The following is a 20,855-nucleotide window of genomic DNA, read 5'->3' as shown; positions in this document are numbered from 1 at the left end:
TAGAAGACTGAACGGAACCCAAAATCATTTGGCCCTGAGGAACTGAGTCAGGGAACTTTATAGGGTTTTGGCTAATTAGGGTTTGCAGATGGGGAGGGGGGAGGGAGGGAGTGTGAGGCTGCTGGGAGGATCATAACTTATAGGGTCAATATAAGATAATGGTCAATATAAGAAGGTCACAGACAGGAGACAGCGAGGCGAGGGCCAATACTCAAAAGGAGAGGGAATTATCCCAGCAAGAATTGAGATAATGTACCTGGAGTTTATGACACAATGGTATATAAAGTTGACCAGAGCTTCAAGGTTTTTTTCTGACTCAATTCTCCCAGTTCTAATGGCAAGGAAGGGGGGAGGGAGCCATAATAATTTTTTTCAGGGCATAATAGTATTCTAGCCTATAGTAACTGTTGGCACATAGAAGTGCTTGTTGCATAGAATGGAAGACATTCCTTTAGACTACACATTTTTGGAGGAATTTGATTGATTCCATCCAACAGATTCCTCTACAAATTTGAAAAATTTCCTTAGGATTTGGTCTCCCCAAATGACTATAACCTGGGCCTCTACTTGGAGTTGGGGTTACTTTAGAAATTTAGGGTAAGAGTGAAACTCAAAACTATTTGAAATATATCACAGAATTATACATGTAGAATTGAAAGGAACTTTAAAGATCAAGTTCAACCTTTTCATTTTATAATATATAAAGAAACTGAAGACCCAGAGGAAAGCTATGATTTGCTTAAAATCCCACAGATATTAACTGATAAAGTAGACATTAGAATACAATTCATGGTGGAATCTCTGAAGAGATTGGTGAGGAAGTCTTTCTAGAGAAGCTAAGATCAAAGGTTTCTTAGTAGGATACTTCAATAGTGTCTAACATGGAGAATACAGGAATGTAGGACTCAGGTCTTCTCTGACCATGAGATCCTAAATACATAAAGGCTAATGTCAGAGGAACTTCAGAAACCTATTGTCCTAAATACCTTGTAATTCTTGTCTGTTTCTGTTTAAAAAAAGCTGTATTCAAAGGATCACCAAGAAAGAGGAGAAGATTAGACCAGAAGTGCAGAGTGTTTCCTCCAGCAGAACAAAGTGCTCTTAAGGAGTGTGAGTATGAAAAAAACACCTTTTAAAACTCTTCTGTCATCATGCTTTTCCCCTAAGAGTTTCAGGGAAGATGAATACTTGCAAATCATTTGCAAAAAGGAGTTAAGACTTGGATCACGCTTTCTTCAGCAGGTTTGTGGGTAGAGCTGTGCCAAATACCTAAACAGTGCCACCCAAAGGAAAGGAGAGTGAACTTTATTTTAGCCTGGGAAGTTAGCCCAAGAGTGGATTTAAATAGCGATAGGTAATAGCTAACATTTAAGAAGATAAAATCTTCAACTTGTTCTTAGGGATTTGTATTTCTTTCACAATTTCCTCAGTTTTACCTTACATTTTTAATGCAAATTTTTGCTAATTTATGAGTAGCTAGGTGGTACAATGGATAGAGAGCCATATCTGGAGTTAGGAAGATTTGAGTTTAAATTCCACCACAGGCTGTATATCCCTAGCTTCCATTAAGTCCCTATTAAAATCCTATCTTCTATATAAAGCAATACATCTTCCCATAGAGCAATTCCTACTAATTCCCATGTGTTCCCTCTGTTTATTATTTCCTATTTATCTTGAATATAGCTTGTTTTATATATATTTGTTTGCATATTTTGTGTAGATTTGTCTTCCCCATTTGATTGTAAACTCCTTGAAGACAGGAATTCTTTTGCTTCTTTTTTGTGTTCCTAGCTCTTAGCATTGTTCCTAAGTAGTAGACTGAGATGTTTTTTGATTGATTGATCCACAACAAGTCATTTAACTTTTATTTGCCCTAGTTTCTCTTAATTATAAAATGGGATAATAATAATAATACTTAACTCCCAGAAGTGTTGTGAAGATAAAATGAGGTAATATTTGTAAAGTGATTTATAAATCAAAAAGTACCATAGAAATGCTAGTTATTATTATTTCAATTTTTAAATTATTTAATAGAATTATATTTTTATTTTTTAAAAAAGGTATTTGACTAGATCAGTTGTTAAATGCCCAGTTATTTAGCTAGCTATACAAATGAAAGGTCCAGCCACTAAGCTGTTAAAACCTATAATCTAAAGCCATCAGAATAACTCTATGGGGAAGCATTTAATTAACTCATAGTATTTGCCTAACAAATCCAAATTAATCAATAGCTAAGTAATAATGGATGATGATTTGTAATGCCAGAGAAACTGAGTAAGACAGAGATTCGAGAACAATTTAATAATTTATTAAATGGAAAGATTTCCTGGAACCAAATGGATCCATGGTTGGTCCCAAGGTTGAATGACACTATCGTCTCAAAGAATCCAGCCATGAGTATTGGGAGAATAAGATTTTTATAGGATAACAAGAACAATGACATAAGGGGAAGGTACCTGGATTGGGGTAACCTAATGGGGGAAGGCACCTAGGATGACACAATGGAGGGAGGTACTGGAGAGGTTACTGATATTCTAATGATGTCTAAAAATGGATAGACCTTTATCCTGTCAAACATTAAGAAGGAATGATTATAGCCTAAAGATATAAAATCTTTATCTCATCAAACATTAAGAGGGAAAGGTTATAACCTGAGGCAGAGTAACTAAATAGGATAATTGAAGAAATTAGGTCAGGACATTAAAAGGGAACTGTGACACAACAGATTGTGAATGAAACATGTCAATATTAGGAAACTTCACTAAGCATTCCCAATAAATAGAGATCAGCAAAAAGTGGTGATTCTTATTGTGTTGTGCCACAGCTCTCTTTTAATGTCCTGACCCTAATTGTACTATTCAGTTACTCTGCCTCAGGCTATAATCATTCCCTCTTTTTTTTAAAAAAAAAAAATTATAATAACTTTTTATTGACAGAACATATGCATGGGTAATTTTTATAACATTATCCCCTGCTGTTCCAACTTTTCCCTTCCCTCCCTGCACTCCTTCCCCTAGATGGCAAGCAGTCCTATATATGTTGAATATGTCGCAGTATATTCTAGATACAATATATGTGTGCAGAACCGAACAGTTCTCTTGTTGCACAGGGAGAATTGGATTCAGAAGTAGAAATAACCCAGGAAGGAAAACAAAAATGCAAACAGTTTACATTCATTTCTCAGTGTTCTTTCTTTGGGTGTAGCTGCTTCTGTCCATCATTGATCAATTAAAACTGAGTTAGGTCTCTTTGTCAGAGAAATCCACTTCCATCAGAATATATCTTTATATATTCAAAACTGCCCAAGGTCCTGGAGATAGTAACAGAGATAACATTTGAACCCAGGTTCTCTGGATCTAAATTCAGCACCGTTTTCATAGTACCACACTGTTTTTGTATTTTTCCTAACAGGCAAACTCTTTGAGAAAATTCCTGTTGTATTTCCACATGTCAAATTGGTTAATTTAATAAAATAATAAAATAAGTAAATAAATAAATAAAATTAATTTAATTTTAAATTAAAAATAAAATTAATTTAAATTTTAAATTTAAATTTAAATTTAATTTAATTTAAATTAATTGATTAAAATTAAACTTACATTTAAATTAAATTAAAAAATTTTATTTTATTAAAATTATTAAATTTATTAAATTATTTATTTATTTTATTTTTATTAATATATTGAGTCAAATCACTTATTTTAATATAACATGTTTATAGATGAGCCTCACACAGCTAAAGATATATGTAGAGGTAATCCTGTACATGTGAGCTTTTTGCTAACATGTATGTATCACTATCACAAATTAGGATATGACATTGTGTGACAAGGTGCTCTTAGAGACAAATGTATCAACTTCTACCCTTTACTCTGCTACTTTATGTATTATCCTATTTATTAATTCTCTTAATGTACTCAAAGGTAACCAAAGATTATGATGATATTTTCTCATAAAGCACTAAAATTACATCATCCTTAATCAATTAACTAATTACCTTATTTTTTAGTATCCAAACAGTCTTATAATAGGATTAAACATAGATACTACTGGTTATATAATTTATTAGCAATGTAACAAAAAAATTAACAATGTAATAAAGATATTTAAATAATTCAATAATGTATCAACTATGAAAAAAATACATCTAGAGTCACTTACAACCAGTTGATTTCAACTGCTGACTTTTCCTTAGCATAGTAACCATTATCTATAATAATGCAATTCTTCCACGCTGATGGTCAAAATCTCTCAATAATTCTCCTCAGGCTTTCCTTTCTACAGCAAATCTTTTCTTTAGGCTGTTCATCTATAATCTGTCATACATGGCAATCAACAACCCCAAACTCTCACAAAATGATATTTAACTCTTGTAGTCTTTTCACAAACTCTTCAAAGAATGACAAGCTGTCAACCTTCTTAAAATTCTACTTCCCTTTCTTTAATTATTTGTAACAATATTTGGACTTTGTGAGAGAAGCCATTTAATCTAGAATTACAATAATATTCAGGAAAGCTCATCCTCTACCTTTACTTCTAGGGAGCCAAGGTTGGGTTGCCAACTGTGTATACCAAAATGAACATATTGTCTACTTATTTCAGATGAAAAGCTGGAGTTAAGAACCAGGAGGGTTCTGAGTAACACTTACCAGAAACTTATCCAATCTGCTTTCCTGGATGATGACATCCCTGGTGGGGTCAAGTATCTCATGTAAGTCCATGTGTTTAAAACAATTGTTTGTATTTTATACAAGGTTTAGAGTATGGGAATATAAGAGGGAGAAAAGGAAAGAGGAGATCTTAAAACAGCCATTCAGGAAGTAAGGAGGAATCAGGAAGGAGTTCCTACGATGTTGGTTTTGAGGTCGGGCATCTGCTGCCATTTCTTTTACTCTAGAAACCATGTTATTGTTATTACAGTTTTATTTCTGTGTAGATAAGACAAAGCAATAAATCTCAGATGTATACAAACTTATATTGAAAAAGCCCTCAGGGATCAAATTCAACTCAATGAAGGAGTTATTTCTATAGCACCCCTGACTGGACATTTGCTTGAATAGTTTTAATAATGGAGAATTCTCTTCCTTACAATAATGATAGATTTCATTTATATAGTATTTTAAAGTTTGTAAAGTGCTTTATAAATGTTTTATTTATCCTCAAAACAACCTTGGGAAGTAAGTACTATTATTATAGTTGAGTTAGATAGAGGAAAGGGAGTTGCTTGGGGTTACACAGCTAGTAAGTGTCTGAGATGTATTTGAACTCAGACCTTCCTGACTCCAGATCTAGTGCTGTATCAACTGAACTACCTAGCTACCTATCTTTTGGCAATTGTAATTGTTAGAAATTTCTTCTTCATATTGAGATAAAATGTTCCTCTCTGCAATCTCCAACTGTTAGTTTTAGATGAGAGATTCTTGATCTCATTTGTGTCATGTGCCCTTTGGCAGTCTGGTGAATGCTTTCTTAAAATAATGTTTTTTAAATTCATAAAATAAATACCTGGAATTTAGAAAGAAACCAATTATATTGAAGTAAAAATGTATTTTCCCCCCTATCCTACCTCAGGGTTTTCCTGAATATTAAGAATCCTTTTAGGGGTTTCAAGAATTCTATCCTTTGGAAATACACTGATTCAGTGCAGTTCTTCTTTCAAGGGGCAGCCCTTTCAGATAGAAAAATATGAGTTCTAATTATGCAAAGAAATTGATCAAAATATCCATGCCCTTTTGATCCAGAAATCCCACCACTAAAGATATATCACAAGAAGCTCAAAAAAATAAAAAGTTCTATGTATAACTTAACATTCATAACAGCATTTTTTGTAATAGTAAAGAATTGACATCAAAGTAAATATTCATCAATTGGAGAATGGCTAGACAGACTGTGGCATATGAATGCAATAAAATAATGATGTGTTGTGAGAAATTATTAATATGAAGACTTTAGACATGGAAAATGTTATGTGAGCTGACATATAGTTTAGTAAGCAGTACTGAAAGTATACATATACAGTAAATAAATGAAAAAGTATTTATTATGTTTTTTCTATATGCAAAACACTGGAGCTATAAAGAGAAAAACAACACACTCCCTGCTCATCAGAAGCTCATATTTTAATGGGGGAGATAACATATATAGGAGATAGCTACAGGTCAACTAGAAAGACCCCATGATCCATATGGTATAGCGCCAAAACATGACAAATGATCCTTGTTTAATGGCATTTCCACCAATAAAATCATATCTTCTTCTGATATTAGGTCATTTGACAGTATTAAGGACTTTGGTGGTGAGCCCTTTCAGATCTTCTATCGTTTCATAATAATACTATAATAATGTAAATAAAACAGAAAAAGAAAAAAGATTATTAGTTATAATCATATTAAAATGGTTAATATAATATAATTATATTAATTAGTATAATGATGATATTACTATTAAAATAGTTATAATAACCAAGTTTTGCCCCAGAGGAAATATATGAGAAATTGTACCTCCTTCTCTTCTGTATAGAGGTGGGAAAATATGGTATATATTGAATATACTGATGTGCTAGGGAAAAAAAAAAAACTTGCCTTTCCCCTTTTCCTTTCTCTTTCTCTGTCTCTTTCTGTCTGTTTGTCGGTTTTGTCTCTGTCTCTCTCAAAATCAATAACATTAAAAAAATCCATTTCTTTTTATTCATATAGAAACCGACTTCTTGCTCTGATTGAAAAGTCATCCTTGGATCCCTTTTATATCGGACTCTTTGGAGCAACTGGAGCAGGCAAGAGTTCCCTGCTCAATGCCATCATCCATCAGGCAATGTTTCTGCCCCTATCAGGAGACAATGTATGCACATCTTGTATAGTCCAAGTGAGTTCCAGCAGCTGTGAACACTATGAGGCCAAAATCCATCTTCTTTCTGACCAAGTAAGTAATCTACTCCCCTTCTGAGTATCAACTATTTATACTGATATCTTAAGTTCTTAAAGGAAATTAGGATACCATCAGGACAAATGGTAGCCAGCTTTTAAATTATTATAAGGAGAGCTTGTGCCTTTTTAAATGAGAGCTATTATTACAGGAATGTAACCAATCAAAGAATCATGTCTTTAGAACTGGAAGGAAACTTAAAGGTCATGGAGTCTGATTTTCTCAATATTGAGACCTTATGGAATAGATTGAGAAGATCACATATAGAATCCCAGAAAGTTCAATCTATACCTGAAAAAAGCTCCCTGATATCATACACCAAATGATTGACTATTTAGTGTTTGTTTCAAGAACAACACTAAAGATTTTTCCAAGGCAGTCCATTCCATTTGGGGATAGTTTTAATTTTAAGAAGTTTTTCCTGATATCAAGCCCAAATTTACCTGTGCAACTCTCAGCTGTTGTGTTCTCTGGGGCCAAGGAGAATAAATTTAATCCAGGGTTTATATGTACTTTAAATGGTTTAAGTCAGTTATAATAGTACCTTCAGGCTAAATACACAATTTCTTCAATATATGTTCACAGGGCATGAACTCAAAGCACTCACTATTCTAGTTGTTCTTTCCTGTACATTTTCCAGATTATCAATGTACTTTCTAAAATGTGGTTCCCCAAATGGAACAAAGTATGTTATGGATCAGGCAGAATATGAAGGGAGTATCATTTCCTTATTCTTGGAATTATTGGGGTTTTTTAAATGCCACGCTGAGATCATATTAGTTTTTTTTTTTTAATTCAGTTTAATTCAGTTGTGGAAATATATATAGAAGAATTATACATGTTTAACATATATTGGATTACTTGCCATCCAAGGGAGGAGGTGGGGAGAAGGAGGGAAAAAATTTTTGGAACACAAGGTTTTGCAAGGGTGAATGTTGAAAATTATCTATGCATATATTTTGAAAATAAAAAGTTTAAAAAACTTTTTTAAAATTTCTACAAAACGTTGTTGTGAACGAATCCAAACCATTCTGGAGAGTAAGCTGGAATTATCCCCAAAAAGTTATTAAACTGTGCATACCTTTTGATCCACCAGTGCTACTACTGGGCTTATATCCCAAAGAAATACTAAAGAAGGGAAAGGGACCTATATGTGCCAAAATGTTTGTGGCAGCCCTCTTTGTAGTGACTAGAAACTGGAAAATGAATGGATGCCCATCAACTGGAGAATGGTTGGGTAAATTGTGGTATATGAATGTTATGGAATATTATTGTTCTGTAAGAAATGACCAGCAGGAGGAATACAGAGAGGATTGATGAGACTTACATGAATTGATGCTAAGTGAAATGAGCAGAATCAGGAGATCATTACATACTTCAACAACAATACTGTATGAGAATGTATTCTGATGGAAGTGGATTTCTTCGACAAAGAGAAGATCTAACTCAGTTTCAATTGATCAGTGATGGACAGAAGCAGCTACACCCTGAGAAGCTACACTGGGAAATGAGTGTAAACTGTATGCATTTTTGTTTTTCTTCCCAGGTTATTTTTACCTTCTGAATCCAATTCTCCCTGTGCAACAATAGAACTGTTCTGTTCTGCACACATATATTGTATCTAGGATATACTATAACATATTTACCATGTAGAAGACTACTTGCCATCTAGGGGAAGGGGTGGAGGGAAGGAAGGGAAAAGTCGGAACAGGAGTGAGTGCAAGGGATAATGTTATAAAAATTACCCATGCATATGTTCTGCCAATAAAAAGTTATAATAAAATAAATAAATAAATTTCTACAAAACAAAGAATATTGATTAAAATGATAATCAAAAAATTAAAAAACAAAAAATTTTATTTTATTTTATTTTTAGTTCCATATTAGATATTTTTTTTTTGGACTGACATCATGCTATTATCAAAGATGAAATAATTTACTGGATAGAGAGCTGAACTCAGATTCAGGAAGACCTGGATTTAAGTCCTACCTTTGACACATACTCACCAATGTGACTCTGGACAAGTCACTTCTGCCAGCTGCAAGTCAACTAGAAAGACCAGGGTCATGTAAGGAACTCAGTTGTACTTTTCCCCATTATTCTACCATCTTGCCTACTGCAATCAGATCTTTTTGAAATTTATATGGAGTTCTAACAGAGCTTTCCAAAAGTGAGAATCAGTTGCCTCAAGAGGTGATTTGTCTTCTTCCCTGGAGGTTTTAAAGGAGAGTCTGTATGACAACTTGGTGAGCATATTGTGGAGGGGATTCCTGTTCAGGTATGGATTAGACTAATTGGCTCCTGAGATCTCTTCTAGCTCTTAGGGTCTGTGATTCTTTGAGTCAGTTATATTTACATGGAGCACAGCTTAACCTAAAGTTCCTTAGAGACCTGGAAGGTCCCCTAGAAAGGAAATGAAAGTGGGAATAAGGCAGGCAGGTGATAGAGCAAGTTACCCTATTGAGCTGAGATTGTATCCTGAAGCCTGTATTCTTGGTTCCCTTGAACAGGAGTGGAAGGAGGAGCTGCGGAACCTCACCACACTCTTACAAAGGCCAGAGGAGGAGGATGGGGAAGAGGACTCTTGGGACAGAGATAATGCAGTGGAGGAAGCTACTTGGAAATTGCAAGTACTGTATGGAAATGGAGCAGAACGGAAGAGTTATGAGGAGTTACTGAGGGCAAAGCCCCGAGCAAAGATCCCTGCCTCTAGGATTATTACCCTCAAGGGAGAAGAGGTAACTTCCAAATTCTTTTGTCTTATACATCACATATTTGCCATTCCATCATGTAGAGTGGTTGTTGTCTCTTAAATGGATGACTTTTTAAAAAAAATTGAACTTATCTCATTTCGGCAGATCTTTTGGATCTGTCCTGCATCATAAAGTTAAAAAAAAAAAAATACCAGTTTTGAAATACTGAGGATTTAAGTTAAAAGTCTAATTTTGACACATTGTTTGACTCTGGAAAGTCATTTAACCTCTCTGTTTCCTCATGTATAAAATAGACTCGATGATACTTATACTACCTACTTTGCTGGGAGAAAGGGATTCATAAGGGAAGGGAAGACATAAAGCTCAAAGAAAGTTATGACTGTGAATCTTTAATAATACTTAAATTTAATAATCATTTATATTTTTATAGTACTTTGAAGTATGCACAGTACTTCACCTATATTGTACATGAACCTTAGTATAATCCTGAGATGGATGCTATTATCATAGATCATAATAATAGCTAGCATTTATATAATGTTTTACAATTTGCAAAACACTTTGCAAATATTTTCACATTTGATCCACAAAACAGTCCTGTTGAAGGACAGGAGAAGAACCCTATTAGGACAATCCTGTGAAGTAATTCCTATTAGTTTCACCATTTTACTGGTAAAGCACTAAGCCTCAGAGAGGTCATATGATTATAGATCTTTATATTTAGACTTGAGATCGAAATTTTGAAGCCCTTTTATCCAAATTAAGTGATTTGCCTCCACGGTTATACAGATAGTAATAAGAGCATGAGATTAGATTGTGGGTCTTCCTGATGCCAGATTTAACCCTTTATCCACTGTGCTTCTCTGTACTGAATATATGTGATAGTAAAAGGAAGGGCTTTAGGCTAGGTACAGAATGTTAGTGGATGCTGTATCAGATGCTATTTGGCTAACAGGCCAAATCCAGATGTAGTTTGATTGTTTGATGTCCTTTGTTTTGAAGAGGACCAAAGTGACATACCTATGTTAAAGTCAAATTACAGTGTGTCTGGGCAGACCGGTATGAGCTTGGAATACCCAGATCTGCCACACATATTGTCCATGTAAACATTTGAGGTGGATTCTCTAAATTTGCACATTTCTTTTTCTTTTGTGCTACTTCAATTCTGCTTTGTTTATAGAACAGAGCCCCTTCTCTGATGGGGGCACACATGCTGGGATCTTGAGAGTGTCTTTGTATCACTTTTTCTAACCATTTTGTGAGTGTTTTCTTTGTATGAGTTCTCCATAAAATAGTCTTTTTGGCAAGTGTGTGTTTGGCATTCAAACAATGTGGCCAGCCCAATGGAGTTGTGTTCTTTGGAGTAGAGTTGGAATGCTTGGCAGTTTAGTTTGAGAGAAGACCTCAGTGTCTGGTGTTTTATCCTGCCAGGTGAACTTCAGAATTTTCCTAAGTCAATTCAAATGGAAGAAATTAGGTATCCTGACATGGTGTTGATATACTGTCCAAGTTTCATAGGCATATAACAATGCTCTGCAGACCTTCAGTTTGATAGTCTGTGCTTGTATAGTTTGGAGTAGTCCTGAATTGCTATCTGTGAAGGGGGAGTTTATGGGAGGCTGCCCTGGAGTTGGGCCACTTCAAGAAGATCTCTGGAAGTTTTCTTTGGTTCAAGAGCCCCTGGATCTAGGGGGAAACAGACCTGTCTGTATTTTTATGGAAGACAGCTGGATATAGGCAGAAACAAAACAAAACAAAACAAAAACCACTGGTCTTGGATTCAGTAGATCTAGGCACTTACCCCTTCAAATTCCAGTGCTCACTAACCATTCATCAGCAAAATACAATAAATACTTGTACTGCCATATAGGGATGTTGTGAGGAAAATACTTTTTGGGGGCAGGGAAGGGAGAGACAATTTGGGTTAAGTTATTTGTCCAGGTTCACACATCTAGTAAGTATCTCAGGTCAAATTTTAACTCAGGCCTTCCTGAGTTCAGGGCCAGTTCTCTTATCTTGTACCACCTGGTTGCCTCAAGCCAACTTTTTAAACTTCAGAGTTCCAAATAAATACGAATAGTTATAGTTATAGTAGTTCAAAACTGATCTGTCTCTAGGGGATTCTTTTTCATTCAACAATAATTTATAGTTATAAATTAGCTTCATACGTACAAGATGGGGGAGATATGGCTAGGAAGCTGCTCATCTAAAGCAAAGATCTAGGCATTTTAGTAGACCACAAGCTCCATGTAAATCAGAGTGATGTGGCATCCATTTAATATTAATAATAGCTAGAATTTATATTAATTACTGTGTGCCAGACCTGTCATTATCTCATTTGATCTTCACAACAGTCTTGAAAAGTAGATTCTATTTTTCTCCCCATTTTACAAATGAGGAAAATAAGGTAAATGAGGGTTAAATGAGTTGCCCAGGAGCACAAAGCTAGTAACTTTGGATTACTGGATTTAAATTTAGATCTTTCTGATGTTCTACCCCTACAGTCATCTAGCTTCTAATTCTGCTATAAGCTACAGTAATGGGGCCATAGCTTCAGAGGGCAGGTAGGCAATAGTTCTTTGTACCCTGTCTGCCCTAATCAAATTACATCTACAAGAATGTATTCAATTCTGGGCACCACATTTTAGAAAGTATTTTGACAAGCTGGAGAGCACTTTTAAGAGAACAATCAGGGTGGTAAAGAGGAACCTCAAATTTAGGCCATGTGAGGATTTGTTTCTGGAAGCTGTCAATTCTAGCTCCAGAGTCTCTAATATCGGTCCCCTTCCTTCCACTCATACAGACATCACCTTAGCTCATTGCTTGAATTGCCACACTAGCCTTCTACTTGGTTGGTCTCTGTCCTCCATAGCAGAGTGGAGCTACCTACTCACAACCTCCACAGAGGGTCAACTATAAGGCTGAGTTGATCTCCATTAAGTCTTTCCCTGATTGCCTCAGGGAATAATTTTATCAGTAATACTCCAGGCTTTCTCTGCCTACCCCACCTAGTTACTCAGGATCTCATCACTTGTATTTTTGTCTAAATTCTCCTGTAAGGAGAAGGATATCTCATTCAGTCTTTGAATCCCATTGAGTTATTTGCTAAATGGATGTATTAGATAAAGAATACATGCAAACTATTGACTAGAAAAAAAATTAGTCTGTCCTCCATACAGATTAAATTGATAGGACTAAAACACAGCTCTGGCTGTGCTACTTCCCCTCTTCTGTGAACTCCAGTGGCTCCCTGTCGCCTATAGGACCAGATAAAAATTTCTCCATTTGGGCATTTAAAACCATTCACAATCTGGCTCCAGCTTCTCTTCCCAGGCTTATTATGCAATATTCCTCACAATGGACTCTGTGTACCCCTGTAGATACATTCTGTCTCTTCTGTTTGTGCATCTTTGCACAGAATGACTCACCATGCTTGAAATGTTCTCCCTTCTTACTTTAACTTCTTCAGTCAATCAATAAACATAAAACTAAACATCTGCCATGTGTCAAGTACTGTGCTAAGAACTGAGGAAGCAAAAACAGGCAAAAGATAATCGTGCCTTGAGGAGCTTAAAATCCAATGCTTCATAGAATTCCTAGTTTCTGTTTAGGTTCAGCTAAAATGTCACCAGCTATCTAAGGTCTATTCAGATTCCTCCAATGAATAGTGTTTTCTTTCTGAAAATTGCTCTGTGTGTATATGTGTGTGTGTGTGTGTGTGTGTGTGTGTGTGTATCTGTGTAGGTATGTATGTGTATACACATGATGTTTCTTCCTAATAGAATCCCTTCCTCTTTGAAGGCATGGGCTATTTGTTTTGTTTTTGTCTTTATCTCCTTGGCACCTAGCTGGGTGTTAAATATTGACCAGCATACCACAAAATGCATCCCCTACTTCCCTGAACCTTAGAGAATTGCTTAGACCAGATTCTGCTTTCTGGAAACAACCCAAACTGCTTTAGGGCCCCAATTGTGGCAAGCCTAAATATCTACAATGCCTTTCTCACTATATGAGTGCTCTCAATGATACACTAAATGTCATTCTGTTGCTAGATAAAAGTGATATTTCACCTGGCTCTAGAACTCTATTGAAGCTTCCCTAATTAGAATTGTCAAAATTTATTTTGTTTGTACTACACTCCTACTTTGTAGGCAAGGCTATACTAAGGCTCAGGGAAAGGATTAGCTCTTTAGGCTAGGATAAGTGACTTGGGCTCCATTTATAGTGATAAAGAAGTAGAAACTTAAGATGCCCCTCCCCTTGTTGAACAAATTAGGTTATGGAATACAATGGAATATTACTAGATTACAAGACTACATTACTAGATTACAAGATTCCAAGACTTATATGAACTGATACCAAATGAAGTGAGCAGAAGGGAGGACAATTTAGATAATAACAACATTGTAAAGAGAAATAAATAATTGATCAACTCAATAACTAACCATGATGATGAATTATGTTAGCCACCTCCTGACTGAGAGGTGATAGATGAGGCACACATTTTTGGACATGGAAATTGTAGAAATTAATTTTGCTTGCCTATGTATATGTTATTATAATAGTTCTCTTTTTGTTTAGAAATGGGTATGGAGTGAGGAGAGAAAACAAATGATATTTAATTGAAAAATTAAATGAATTTAAAAAATTAAATGACTTGGTTATGGTTATGTAGCTAGATTAGTGTGAGATTTTTCATGCCTGCCTCATTTGATTATGTATGATACTTTTTTGACACACCTGGGCAAACATCAATCCAGGAAAAGATAGGCTGTTGGAATATAGAATACAGTTTCTCTCGAAAACTACATGAAACCAAGCCTCTGAATAGATTCTGATGGAATGAAATCATGCTTCAGCTCAAGATAGAATGAAAAAACTTCAAGAAAGGTCAGTCTCACTGGGGTAAAAAGGGTGCTCAGCCCAGCTCAGACAGACTCTAAGAAAGCTAATGAGAAGGTCTTAATCACAGCAAATCATCAACTAAGATTCTCAGTCCTGGTTCAGTAGAGTCCTGCCTCAGGGGGGCATCTTTCAGTCCCAACTCAGATGGCAAACTCTGGGAAACCAGGCTGTTTTCTAGAGAGAGTGGCCAAGCTACCCCTTACAAACACAAGGGGCCCTTGTGCTCAAAGCCAAAGCACAGAGCTGCACAGGATGCTTGGGATAGTACCCTCCTTTACCCCAGGAGCAGAACTGAACCATATAAGTTAAAAAAAAAAAAAAAAAAAAGAAGAAGAAGAGGAAATACCAAAAGAAAAGGAAAGAAACTGAGCAAGAAACAGAAAAGAACCTTGACCACAGAAAGCTATTATGGTGACAGGGCAGACCAAAATACAAACTCAGACAAGGACAGAATGTCCACAGAAGAAATCTCAAAGAGTGATATGAATTGTTCTCAAGCCCAAAGAGGCTTCTTGGAAATGTTCATAAAAGACTTTAAAAGGCAAATAAAAGAGAGAGAAGAAAAAAAAATGAGGGAGGAAGTGAGAGGTATACATAAGAGAGGAAACAGCTTGAAAAAAAATTGAAGAAAACAACTCCTTAAACAATGGAATTAACCGAATGGAATAAGATATACAAAAGATAACTGAAGAAAATCAAATATTAAAAACTAGAACAGGGCGAATGGAAGCTAATGACTTTATGAGACAGCAAGAATCAGTCAAACTAAAAAGAATGAAAAAAATGGAAGAAAATGTGAAATACCTTATTGGAAAAACAGCTGACCTGGAAAATAGATCCAGAAGAGACAATTGAAAAATTATTGGCCTACTTGAAGGCCATGATCAAAAAAAGAGCTTGGATAGCATTCTATAAGAGATCATTAAGGAAAACTGCCCCAATAGTCTAGGAACAGAGGAGGAAATACTTATTGAAAGAATCTATTGATCACCTCTAGAAAGACATCCCACAAGGAAAAGCTCAAAGAACATTATTGTGAAACTATAATCTCTTTATTTATTTATTTATTTAATAGCCTTTTATTTACAGGTTATATGTATGGGTAACTTTACAGCATTGACAATTGCCAAACCTCTTGTTCCAATTTTTCCCTTACCCCCACCCTCCCCCAGATGGCAGGATGACCAGAATGTTAAATATATTAAAATTAAATTAGATAAAATAAGTATTCATGATCAAACTGTTATTTTGTTGACAAATAAAAATCAGACTTAAATATTTACAATTAGCTTGTAAGGAAATAAAATGCAGGTGGGAAAAATAGGATTGGGAATTCAATGTAGTTTTTAGTCATCTCCCAGAGTTCTTTTTCAATTTCAGTTCAATGTCCATTGAAATGATTTGGTTGATCTCATTTTGGAGGGATGGCCAGGCCATCAGAACTGGTCATCATCTAGAATTATTGTTGAAATAAAATCTTTTGGCCCTGCTCGTTACTCAGCATCGTTTGTGTAAGTCTCCCAGGCCTTTTGAAATCATCCTGTTGGTTTTCTAAAGAAAATAATATTCCATAAATTTATATACCACAATTTATTCAGCCATTTCCAATTAATGGGTCCATTCAGTTTTAGTTTCTAGCCACTAAAACCCAAAAAGTGGGGGCCCTTTCCTTTCAAACTTTTTGGGAACATTACAAAGGGTTCCTTTTCTTTTTGAAATCCCTAAATTTATTTGACAACCCACCAACAATCCAATGTCCCAGTTTTCCTGCAACCCTTCCAATAATTATTTTTTTCCTGTCATCTTAGCTAATCTGACAGGTGTTAGTATCTCAGAGTTGTCTTAATTTGCATTTTTAATTAATAATGACTTGGACATCTTTTCATTGGTTAAAATAGTTTCAATTTTTCATCTGAGAATTGTCTGTTCATATCCTTTGACCATTACCAATTGAGAATCTTGATTTTTATAAATTAGAGCGCTTTATATTTTGGAAATGAGGCCTTTATCAGAACCTTTATGTTGTTTTCCAGTTTATTGCCCTCTAATCTTGTTGATTGTTTTGTTTTGTAAAAACTTCACACAAAACTTTTTATATAGGGAAATGTGAAACATAACTTTTTTTTTTTTTTTTTTTTTTTTTTAAATTTAATAGCCTTTTTATTTACAGGATATATAATGGGTAACTTTTAAGATTAAAATTGCCAAACCTCTTGTTCCAATTTTTCACCTCTTACCCCCCCACCCCTCCCTAGATGGAGATGACCAGTAGATTTAAATATATTAAAATATAAATTAGATACAAATAAGTATACCGACCAAACGATTTTTGCAAAAAAGAATCAGACTTGAAATATTGTACAATTATTTGGGGAAATCAAAAATGCAGGTGATAAATATAGGGGATTGGGAATTCAATGTAATGGTTTTTAATCATCTCCCAGAGTTCTTTTTCTGGGATAGTAGTTCAGTTCATCACTGCTCCATTAGAAATGATTTGGTTGACTTTTGGAGAAGGCCCTTTCCATCAGAACTTCATCATCTAGTATTGTTGGAAGTATAAGATTCCTGGTCCTGCCATTTCACTAGCATCAGTTCACGAAGCTCCAGGCCCTCCGAAATCATCCTGTGGTCATCTCTACAGAAAGAAATTCCAAATTTTCTTTCTTTTTTTTTTTTTTTAAATTTAATAGCCTTTTATTTACAGGATATAACATGGGTAACTTTTACAGGATTAAAATTGCTAAACCTTTTGTTCCAATTTTTCCCCTCCTTTACCCCACCCCCTCCCCCTATGGCAGGTTCACCAATACATATAAAATATGTTAAAGTATAACTTAGATAAAAATAAGTATACATGACCAAAAATTTTTTGCTGTACAAAAGAATCAGACTCTGAATTATTGTACAATTATTGTGAAGGAAATCAAAATGCATGTGCATAAATATAGGGATTAATTAATGTAATGGTTTTAGTTTTCCAGAGTTCTTTTTCTGGGCATAGCAGTTAGTTCATTATGCCCATTAGAAATGATTTGGTTGATCTCGTTGTGAGGATGGCCTGATCCATCAGAACTGGTCATCATCTAGATTGTTGTTGAAGATATAATATCTCCTGTCCCTCATTTCACCAGCATCGTTCGTAAGTCTCCGGGCCTTTCTGAAATCATCCTGTTGGTCATTTCACAGAAAGATATTCCATAATTTTCTATATACCAAATTTATTCAGCCATTCTCCAACTGATGGACATCCATTCAGTTTAGTTTTTAAAATACAAAAAGGGCTGCCACAAACATTCGTGACAACAGGTCCCTTTCCCTTTTTATAATCTTTGGGATATAATCCCAGTAGTAAACTGTTGGATCAATATGAAGGATAACTTTTTGATAGTTCAAACTACCTTTCCAGAATGGTTGATTTTTCCCACAACCCACCAAAATGCATTGTCCCAGTTTTCCCAAAACCCTCCAACAATCATTATTTTTTCCTGTCATCTTATAATTGACAGGGTGTAGTGGTATTCAGAGTTGTCTTAATTTGCATTTTCTAATTAATAATGACTTGGAGCATCTTTTCATATGGTTAGAAATAGTTTCTTTTTTTCATCTGAGAATTATCTTTCAATCCTTTACCATTAAATTGAGAATGGCTTGATTTTATAAATTGAGTCAGCTCAATATTTTGGAAATGAGGCCTTTATCAGAACCTTTGATTGTAAAAATGTTTTCCCAGTTTATTGCTTCCCTTCTAATCTTGTCTGCATTAGTTTTGTTTGTACAAAAACTTCACACAAAACTTTTTGATATAGTCGAAATGTGAAACTATAATCTCAAGGAAAAAATACTGCAAACTGCCAGACAAAAACAATTCAAATATCAAGGAGCAACAGTCAGAATTGCCCAGGATCTGGCAGTTTCTACAATAAAGGATTGGAGGACCTGGAATACCATATTCTAGAAGGCAAGGGACCTAGGGTTAAACCAAGAATTATCTACTCAGCAAGATTCAGCATCATCTTTCAGGGGAAAAGATGGAGTTTCAGTGAAATAAGAAACATTCAGTCACTTCTATTGAAAAAACCAGAACTAAACAGAAAATTTAATCTATAAATCCAGGGCAAGAAAAGCATAGAAAGGTAAACAGGGGGGGAAAAATTATATATATATATATATATATAATTTAAAGGTTGAACTGTTTACATCACTAGATGGGAAAATGATATCTGTAACTCTTGAGAATTGTATATGTCACTGGGTCAGAGAGAAAGAGAGGGGCCATCACATCGACTGAGAGTGCAGTTGTTAATGGACTATGATATGATGACATCAGAGAAAAGACATTAAGAGGAGGGAAAAGGCATGTATTGGAAAAAGAGGAAAGGGGAGGTATAATGAGACAATTAATTTATATGAAGAGGTGCAAAAGACCTATTACAATCCAGAGAAAGAAGGGAGAGGATAAGCATTGTCTGAAGCTTGATCTCATAGGTTTTGGGAATACTTTAATCATTAAGTTGTATATAGAAATTTATCTAACCCTATAAAGAAGTAGGAAGAGGAAAAAGAAAAGAAAAAGGAGGGACAAGATAGAAGGGAGGATAGAAACAGTGGGAAAAAAGGTAAAAGAAGGGATAATGGGTTAAAAAAAAAAAAGGAATAGATGGCTATTATACATCTTTCTTTGTTTTTCAGGCAAATGAACTTTCTGCAAAACTGGATCCTTACATCCAGACTCAGATGAGGAATATAGATGGGGGGCCAGTTAGGACTCAAATCTGGCCCTTGATCAAATATGTAGAAGTGACTCTTCCCAGGTCAGGGATGATTCCAGAAGGTGTGGTGCTTGTGGACATACTTGGAACAGGTGACTTTAACAGCAAAAGAGATGAAATGTGGAAAAGGGTAATTTCTCCTTATTTTTTGACTCTTTTAATCTCTTCAATCATGTCTCTTTCTTCAAACTTTAAAGGAAGATTTGCTTTTTTGATGGTAGAATACTAATGAGCTCATGTAGTGATTTTCTTATCCTGGTCTCTGAGTATTAAACCCAGTGTTGATGTATAGATAGGGATTATATACGGTAAGAGTTGGGAGTAGTAGGGGTGGACATAGGTCAAGAGACAGAGATAGAGTAGACCATAGCCAGTGGGGCAAGCTCAGCTAGTAGAAGGCAGAAGAGTTTAGGAGTTAGCAACAAGGAGGTTAAAGAAGAAGGTGGATGTTACAAGTGGTTACCTGACCGAAAAAAAAAATCTAATCTTTTTTTAATCCAGGTAACCAACAAAACAAGTCAAGTTCTGTGACAATATAGAGCTGATTTCCAAGGTATAAATGTTCATATTGAAAATATAATAATCACCTGCTAGAGTTGGCTCTAGCCCACCTTTGGCTTAGACTGTCTTAGTCCTAAATGTGACACTAATTATCAGTAAGAGCTCAGGTTATACCACTGTAATAACTGTTACAAAGCCCTTTATTTTATCATACATTTTATCTTATATTCTCATATCTCTATATAGATACATATGATCTAGATATATATCATTGTGTATCATATAGTTATATCATACACTCCTGGTGTTAGAGGGAAAGCTTGAATCCAGCATTTCCTGACTTCCTAGCCAGCTCTTTATGCTAAGGTGAGTAGAACTGCTTTTGTAACCAGGAAGACCCAGCTTCAAACTTGCCTATGACACATATAAGATGCATGATCATGGGGGAAGTTCCTTAGACTCCCAGTTATCCTGGCACCTCAGTGACACCATCAGTGGCAGAGAAGTGGCAGCTGGTATTATTGGAGGGAGTGCTTTATGTTAATGAAAGCATTGGTACAGTTCTTATCCCTAAATCTTATAGAAGAGTCATATTTGTGTATCTCTCTATATATCTTGTGTGTGTGTGTGTGTGTGTGTGGACTCGTGTGCACATATATTTGGGTGTAGGTATATATACCTGATAGTATGTGTATTTTGTATATATATGTATGATATGTTTATATATATATATATGTGACATAAGTATGTGTATCTGATATATATGTGTGTGTGTGTGTGTGTGTGACATATATAATACCTTTATATGCGAGATGCACACACACACATATGTATAGGTATGTATACCTGATATTATTCTGTTAATTTTCAGTCATGTCTGACTCTTTATGACCACATTTTGGATTTTCTTAGCAAAAATACTAATGAGGTTTTCTATCTCTTTCTCCAGTTCAGTTTACAGGTGAGGAAACGGAGGTAAACAGGGTTAAAAGACTTGCTCAGAGTCAGACAACTTGAAAGTATCCAAAACCAAATTTTAAC

The 20,855-nt window shown here is 35.1% G+C and overlaps 1 protein-coding gene across 2 annotated transcripts in view; it reads left to right on the top strand.

Moving 5' to 3' along the window:
- Positions 1-20,855, top strand: part of NUGGC (nuclear GTPase, germinal center associated) — an 86,887-nt gene that overhangs the window by 11,721 nt on the left and 54,311 nt on the right. For both annotated transcript variants that reach the window (XM_012539787.3, XM_023494578.2), the window contains exons 3-7: positions 1,021-1,110; positions 4,603-4,711; positions 6,696-6,918; positions 9,433-9,660; positions 19,234-19,443. In XM_012539787.3, coding sequence (XP_012395241.1) covers positions 1,021-1,110; positions 4,603-4,711; positions 6,696-6,918; positions 9,433-9,660; positions 19,234-19,443 — 860 coding nt within the window. The remainder of the gene's footprint in view (positions 1-1,020; positions 1,111-4,602; positions 4,712-6,695; positions 6,919-9,432; positions 9,661-19,233; positions 19,444-20,855) is intronic.

The sequence above is a fragment of the Sarcophilus harrisii genome, chromosome 2 (assembly GCF_902635505.1).
Source record: "Sarcophilus harrisii chromosome 2, mSarHar1.11, whole genome shotgun sequence".
Classification (NCBI taxonomy): domain Eukaryota; kingdom Metazoa; phylum Chordata; class Mammalia; order Dasyuromorphia; family Dasyuridae; genus Sarcophilus; species Sarcophilus harrisii.
This window is presented reverse-complemented; position numbering and strand designations above follow the sequence as displayed.